General features: G+C 39.0%; 1 protein-coding gene across 1 annotated transcript; it reads right to left on the bottom strand.

Moving 5' to 3' along the window:
* Positions 1 to 870: 870 nt before the first annotated feature.
* Positions 871 to 7,849, bottom strand: LOC117529612. The gene is made up of 8 exons (XM_034192445.1): positions 7,699 to 7,849; positions 6,326 to 6,392; positions 5,189 to 5,347; positions 4,956 to 5,043; positions 3,952 to 4,105; positions 3,574 to 3,780; positions 3,015 to 3,171; positions 871 to 2,843 (listed from the first exon to the last, which is right to left on the bottom strand). Exon 8 carries the CDS (start codon positions 2,220 to 2,222, stop codon positions 1,029 to 1,031), a length of 1,194 nt encoding a protein of 397 aa, XP_034048336.1. The 5' UTR covers positions 2,223 to 2,843; positions 3,015 to 3,171; positions 3,574 to 3,780; positions 3,952 to 4,105; positions 4,956 to 5,043; positions 5,189 to 5,347; positions 6,326 to 6,392; positions 7,699 to 7,849; the 3' UTR covers positions 871 to 1,028.
* Between the last annotated feature and the right edge of the window lie 224 nt (positions 7,850 to 8,073).

Here is an 8,073-nt window from a genome sequence, read left to right as displayed (position 1 = left end):
ACAAGTCAGAGCAAAGTACAGTGAGTAAAATAAATATTTGAACACCCTGCGACTGCTCGCACCATTTGACAATAAAATGTTTAATGCCTGCATTCTAGCAAATACTTTTACTGTGAAAGGCATGCTGCCATTGTGTTCCTTTTGACTTGAGTTTAATTGACAACACTGAGAAGACCTTAGTTACAATTAGACGACATTAGATTAGATGGAATTTTATTGCCGCCTTGGGAAAACTTCCTCAGGGAAATTGATGTTCCAGCAGCATTGTACAGCAGCAAACAGGGTAAGAAGCACACAGAGCATCAAAAGTGAAAAAAAAAAAAAAGAAAAACAGTTTGCAAATATACACAATATAAATACCAGACATACTGACCAATAATGGTTTACTGGCTACTACAGTAAATTCACCAGTGTAAAACTAACACTGACAGTGTTAAATTAACACTTTTAAATCCCAGGGGAAAATTTAAAATGCTTAGTCTTATGATCTGTTAAGTAGAAAGAGACAACATCAAAAGATGAGCCAATACACAAGTGCTAAAATATTTGTACAATCTGAATGTCATTTTTAACTTCTTACACACAGTATTTCATTGCAGCAGAGACATAAAAAGGACTAACTCTTCTTACACACAGTATTTCATTGCCGCAGACATAAAAAGGACTAACTCTTCTTACACAGTATTTCATTGCCACAGAGACATAAAAAAGGACTTGAACTCTTCTTACACACAGTAATTTCATTGCCACAGAGACATTAAAAGGACTTTAACTCTAATACACAGTAATTTCATTGCCAGACACATAAAAAAGACTATATTCTTACACACAGTATTTCATTGCCACAAAGACATCACCATCAACTGCATATATATCAAGAGCATTAAAATCTAGCTCTGCCCCAGGCTGTATCACAGTCCATTCTTGTTCAAATCTGACTGAATAAGCATAAAAGTGCTGGCTAAAATACTTTGGAAATATCAGTTTTCCACAAAGAATCCATGTAGTGTCCACATTAAAAATGTATTTCACTTGGAAAAAAGAGGAATTCTCTCACCATGCAACACATCCACTACAAAAACATCTTGTGTGGCATACTTGACATTGTTAACGGTTACTTCTGAAACACGTTGAATAACTTTATCTTCACTAAAAGAAACATCAGTAAAATACTGCTCTAGAGCACACTGGAGTGTAAATGGTAAGGAACAAAATGGAGTGCTAGTACTGCTTCTTGGTACCTTCTCAAAATCATCTAAGAAATTATTTGAAGAAAACTCCCAACATTGTTTTAACTGGTGCCGGTTGCTCAGAGTGGAAGCTATATTAATAAAATTACGACAATTACTTGCAACATTCTTAAAATACTGGTGTTTGGCTTCAAACCTCATGCACCATAGAGAACGAAGAGGGCCAAACATTGACATCAATATAGAATAATGAATTAAATAATGGCACTTCGGTGTAATAACATCTCCAAATACAGCGTTCAACTCAGTCAAAAATTCCTGCACAAGTTCATCTAAAAGAGGAAGGTTCTCTCTTCTCACCATGGGAGCTAGAACGATATCTACAATTTCTCGACACAACAGGTATACACGCCAATACTGACACTCAAGAGGAATATGATGTGTGATCAAAAAAGGAATAAGTCGAAAAAGGCACCATTTCTGAGATGCCGAGCCCACAATGCCTCCTTTTTGTAATAGTCTTTCAGACAACTGTACTGGCTTATTTGCTCTATCATTTTGACCTATTGTCATTCTCTGTAGTTCTTCGTTTACTTCTTGTATGCTAATATGTTTCTGTTTATGAGCTTGGCACAGGACATGCTTCAAAACTAAAGGTATGACACCCTCTAACAGATCATGCATTACATCTGGAGGTAAGGACTTAGTAACATCGAAATAGGGAAGCACATTAAACGGACAACTACACTGTACCCCATACGTTGCTCTACTGTCAGGATTTTTCTGGATACATTCCAGGTGATACTGGTGAACATCAGATGTTCTTAAGACATAACTATCTTCCTGAAATTTCTCTTTTATATCTGTATATGTTCCCATACAGTGTCTACAAACCCTTCCTGAGTTAAATGACATATCAAATCCACCAATCATGTGAGCTGAAAGGTTATCCCCTGAAAAGGTAACTAGGGCTGCACGAACGTTCTGCTCAACCCCTCCAACAGTGAGGGTCAATCCATCTGTTGAGAGCATTTTAAGATCATCTAGCAGTGGTTTTAGGATAACTTCTAAGCCACACTCCTTTAAATGGAAATAGCGCACCAGTAGTGCTAAATGAATATGCTTCACTTGAGACCTGTACCTTACATGTACATTACCTACTGTATAGTAGAAGACGCACAGTTTGTGTTTTTTCTTTGAACCCAAAGGGTTCACTACCTCAAATTCATTCTCATAGAAATGTAGTCGTAAGGCATTTGGATATTATTTAAAGAAAGGATACTCCTTATAGTACAATCCATCACAAAAGTCAGTCAAGACCTGTTCATCTTCAGTATTTACAGAGACTATATCATCCCACACATCCTCATGGGAACAATATTTTTTCAAAACATCAGAAATGGGAACATAGGAGAAGCTACCTATTTTATGTCCTGTAGACCCTCTTAAAGTGTATTGAACTGGTTCGGTCAAATCTAACCTCGACTTGCAATATTCTTTCAGTTTGAACTGAGAAGAGAACTTTTGATGCTTCCTCAAAAAAAATCATTAGACTGTAAAACCTGCTGAAGTTCAAGACATCCTTCAACATCAAAACCATTTTGTCTTTAAAGATTAATGGCAGGAGGATGAGCGCTGCTCTGAAGTCCATTCCTAGAAGCGAATCAAGACAGATAGAGAAACAGACAGATACTTAATTCATTCTATACACACACAGTCAAAATCTGATTAGCATCTCAGAATGCACTTTGAATTATCTACAGATTTTTCCATGCACACACTTATCAAAGTTTGAGTACACTCTTATAAGCTTTTTGCAAGTACCTGGTAGATCCTCGGCTTCTTCTCTGGCCTCCAAGTACTGTTTGGCTAGTGGAGACTTTCCTTGTGCCAGGGCAAGTATTTTGGGAACAATTTGGTTAAAGGTGTCAGTGTAGCTATTGCTCGCTATTGAGTGGATACGACCCACCTCCTCCAACAGCTGCAGAAAGACAATTAAGCCATTGACCATAAGTGGAAGGAGATTACAGAATATTTTAACACACAATGGGTAGGTGTTGCACAATGCGAAGCTGAGTATAGTTATAGACTATACTAGCGCTGTTAAAAAAAAAAAAAAAGTTTACCAAATCTTCCAAACTCTGCAGCAGTACCAAGGTTCAGGAGGTGAGTCTACGAAAACTACAAACAGTTGAAGGGGGCGGGGCTGGACTCACTTACTGAACCTACTGGTAATGCTGCCAAGATTAAGAAGCAAAGATTTTGTAAACATGATTTGTTTAAATGGTGTTAGTATAGTCTAGAAAGAAAGACTTATTTCCATGTGTTGTTCAGCCCAATGTTGTTCTAGGGTACATCTATCTTTTTAATTTTTAACTCTTACCCCTGAGGGTGTCTTTAAGAAGGGATATTTCTTCACAGTATCCTCAACACTCATTCCTTCAGCAATCTCCTTTTGCCTCCATGCAAAGGTTCGCTGCATTAGGTCGCGTACAATCGCAGTGTCTGGCTGTGCCTTGCTGTATTGTGTTTGTAGAATCTTGACGTGACCAGCAATTGATGATGCATCTTCTCCAAGAACATCAAGTTCCTATTGACAAAAATAGTAACATGCATGTTGAGGTGAGACAAAAAAAATTAGGTAAGGGTTACGACCCTACAGTTCGAGCTTGAGTGTGCGCATGTGACTAATCAACGCCTCCCACCCCTTAAAATTGAGATTTGACAATCGAACAATATAAATTGTTTAAGCCCAACTCACTGATCGTGGCTTGGTTCTCAGACAGGTGTTTGGACTCTCAGCGTCAGGTTTCTTGGGCTTCTTTCCATGGGCAAACTTCTCTTTGATCAGTTTCACTTCATCATTTTGGACGTTCAGTCTTGAATTTGCGCTTCAATGACATGTGCCAGGTATGCTAATTTCAGCAAAAATAATTGGAACAAAAAAATATACACCATTAGTCATCAAAAACAAAAACAAAAAAAACAACTCTTTGGATGAATAAGGCTAGTCCTATGCTTCGTATTAGGTCTCAGGAGTGACAATGGAAGCGCCCTTTTGCCAATCGACTGATTCCGTTGCAATATGACCACTCACATGCAGTAGGTCACAGAAAGAAAGCAAAAATGAGTGTCTATATACAGTAGATGGTTAAGACCAAAAGTGCTTACTAGTGCAGCCAGCCGGTTTTCGCAACTTGTAGACATGGTCACCCTAACCTCCATTTTAGTGAGAATAAAACAAAGTCGCTTAAACTTAGAGTAATAACTGTAGCAGTACATGACAATTTTCGTAAAAACGGCTCTCTGAATGCTGTAAAAATAGTTTATTTGTGCTGTGTATTGAGAAAATCCAGCAGCCCTGAAAGCTGTTGGACCCGGAAAGAGATTTATTATCCCACTATTGCATCATCACTTAACTGAATAGGCTATATTCACCACCTCCACTGCTTCCTGAAAGTAAAACTGCATCTACCATTTCCTGTCAATTACTATTGGATTAAGTGACCAGCACAGATCTTGATTAATCAATGGTACAATTGACTGAATATTAACACATTCCACCCCATCAGTAGAGGTCTGGAGGAAGCTTTGAGGAACACATTTGTGCTTTCATTCAGTGACCTGCCACAGGTGAGTGGTCAGACTGGTGCTATAAACTGTGAAATGGCCGATTGACACAGACGCTCCCATGGTCACTATTGAAACTTAATACACACCTAACAAAGCACTGGATCATGGAGTAGATTACGCAAAGCTACTTACATAGCCATTTCCTGTAACATCCTTCAGGAATGGGTATTTCTGGATTAATGCCTGGGCTACCTTCACATATTCTGCGTGAGTGGGATACCTAACACAGAACAGTAAAAAGTTCAAGTAAATGCAGAATCGACACTGAACTTGTCACCAAAATGGAATGAGCAACACGAGCAAGAGACAAAAGACAAGACACACAACACACACAAGGGACAAAGAATTCAGACACTAGTACTTACATAGTATACATGGCAACAGTCTCATGCAATACTCGTATTATTTTGTGACTGTATTGTGGAACTCTCTGCACCTCCTCTTTGGCATCCAGCTTTGCTTGAAGCTCTTTTGGAAAAGTTGGGAGGACAAAAACATCAGGGAGTCTCCCAACAGCCTGAGAACTAGTTCCACAAGAAAAGAGAATTTACACGTCTGTCACTTTGTTCTAATAAGTAGGATACTATGGTGGTCAAGAGGGGTCAAAACACATGCAAACACCACAACACCTGCATATTCAGAAACTCGTCCAAATACAGAAAACATCATCGTTAACACAATTCACACGTGACCCCTCTTGGCCACCTTACTTGGATTTCTTTAAACAGGTAAGTACACTCAACAAAAATATAAACGCAACACTTTTGGTTTTGCTCCCATTTTGTATGAGATGAACTGAAAGATCTAAAACTTTTTCCACATACACAATATCACCATTTCCCTCAAATATTGTTCACAAACCAGTCTAAATCTGTGATAGTGAGCACTTCTCCTTTGCTGAGATAATCCATCCTACCTCACAGGTGTGCCATACCAAGATGCTGATTAGACACCATGATTAGTGCACAGGTGTGCCTTAGACTGCCCACAATAAAAGGCCACTCTGAAAGGTGCAGTTTTATCACACAGCACAATGCCACAGATGTTGCAAGATTTGAGGGAGCGTGCAATTGGCATGCTGACAGCAGGAATGTCAACCAGAGCTGTTGCTCATGTATTGAATGTTCATTTCTCTACCATAAGCCGTCTCCAAAGGCGTTTCAGAGAATTTGGCAGTACATCCAACCAGCCTCACAACCGCAGACCACGTGTAACCACACCAGCCCAGGACCTCCACATCCAGCATGTTCACCTCCAAGATCGTCTGAGACCAGCCACTCAGACAGCTGCTGAAACAATCGGTTTGCATAACCAAAGAATTTCTGCACAAACTGTCAGAAACCGTCTCAGAGAAGCTCATCTGCATGCTCGTCGTCCTCATCGTCATACAAAATGGGAGCAAAACCAAAAGTGATGCATTTATATTTTTGTTGAGTGTATGAGAGCTTAATAAATAGGAGTTGTTGTTGCAGTATTACAGTGGATTGAAACTCAACACTTACCTTGTAGCAGCATCAACATCTAGCACTTGAAATGTAATTGTGTGCATCTCTTGTGTATCCATCTCATCTGCAAGAATAAATAATGATATTGCATTCAAAAATCACCTTTCCATCAACAATAATGAAGTGCTGGGGGGGGGCACACTAAAGGTCAAAAGATACCATCTAGTGACATGGTGACAGAGAGGGTAAAAAGGTAGAAGGAAGTAGAGCCCGACCAATATTGGCCAGCCGATATTATCGGCCAATATAAGCCCTTTTCAAAGTACTCACTATCGGCCGAAATTTTGCCGACAGTAACACAAGTTACTGAAATAATGTTTGTCGGCAATGTAAAATGTCCTTGCACCGTTTGTCCAGTAGATGGAGCTCTGACTCCATTCAACTGAGAGCTGCTTACACCCTGCTTAAATGTATTCATCACTGGCCCCTGTAGTTCACTGTCACACTGCACTAATCAGCTGACAAACGCATACAAATCTATAAGGATGTTTGTAATAACTTTGCGATTACATTCACCCCACATATCTCCTGTTTCAGTTCAACTCAGTTTAATTAACTCAGTTTATGTAGTAATGTGTCAAATTGCTTCATTGCGTCGGTCATGCTTTTTATTAAGCCCACGTTGTGTAGACCTTATTTCTAGCATGAAAAACTTTTGTTTACTGCTAAAAGGTTGAAACATTCAGATTCACTGGTCATCCGGAAGGGTTGTGGGAATTACTGCCGTTCGCCCTTAAGTCTCTGGAGCTGATGCCGTCATATACGATGGCTGGGACCAAGCTTTACTAAATTGTAAATAACTTTTTAATTATATGAGATAGAAACTTACTTTTTTTTTTGCTGAAAAGTTAATTCCGCGGACTTTTGATCCACTGTCAGCCATCTTAATAATCCTCATAGAAGATGTGTGATGATGTGCGCAATGTAAGTGTCTAAAATCAGAATTGGTTCTCTGTCACATGGTTTTCCAAAATCCAATCGCAGGGCAGATTTACCTCACGTGATATGGCAAAGATCGTTTTCAGGAGTGATATCTTACTAGTTGGCCCGTTTGAATAGCCCCCTAACTGCTCCAATTGCATTTTTTTTTAAACTTAAAAATTCTTCTGTTATAAAGTTAATCAATATGAGGATAAAGCTTCAGCTTTTAGCTCATACCTTTAAGGGTCCAAAAGAAGAACATTTTATTATTATTAAAAAAAAAAAGAAGAAAAAAAAAAAAAAGAATAATATCGGCAGATTTATCGGCTATCGGCAAATCAGCCAATTTATCGATTATCTGCATTTTTTTTTCATCCAAATATCGTTATCGACCTCAAAAAATCCCTATCGGTCGGGCTCTAGAAGGAAGGTTGGAGAACCAGGACTACCTGTGCTATGAGTAGCCATTACGGGACAGCCTCTACCCATGTTGGGTTGTGTGTTTTGAGTGGGACAGGCCTCTCCATCCTGCATCTGTCGAATTATTTGAAGGAACTTGACTTGCTTTTTGAATGACCCTTTGAAAAGATGGTCTAGCATTGAGTCAGTTAAGCCCAGGTGTACCGTCTCTCCATCCACTTCATTTTCTATGGAATAAATGGCACATTGAATTTGATCATACGCATGCATTATGGGTATATAGACAGTAACTGATTATCTACATTTCAGAAATTCCCCTAGATTAAATTTGTTCCGTAAAGATCAGTGGTGGTTGGGAACAGAGGAAGCTCTGATAAAAATGGTCAATTATTACATTTATATTA

The sequence above is a fragment of the Thalassophryne amazonica genome, chromosome 17 (genome assembly GCF_902500255.1).
Source record: "Thalassophryne amazonica chromosome 17, fThaAma1.1, whole genome shotgun sequence".
Classification (NCBI taxonomy): domain Eukaryota; kingdom Metazoa; phylum Chordata; class Actinopteri; order Batrachoidiformes; family Batrachoididae; genus Thalassophryne; species Thalassophryne amazonica.
Note: the sequence above shows the minus strand (reverse complement) of the source record. Positions and strands in the feature narration are given on the sequence as shown.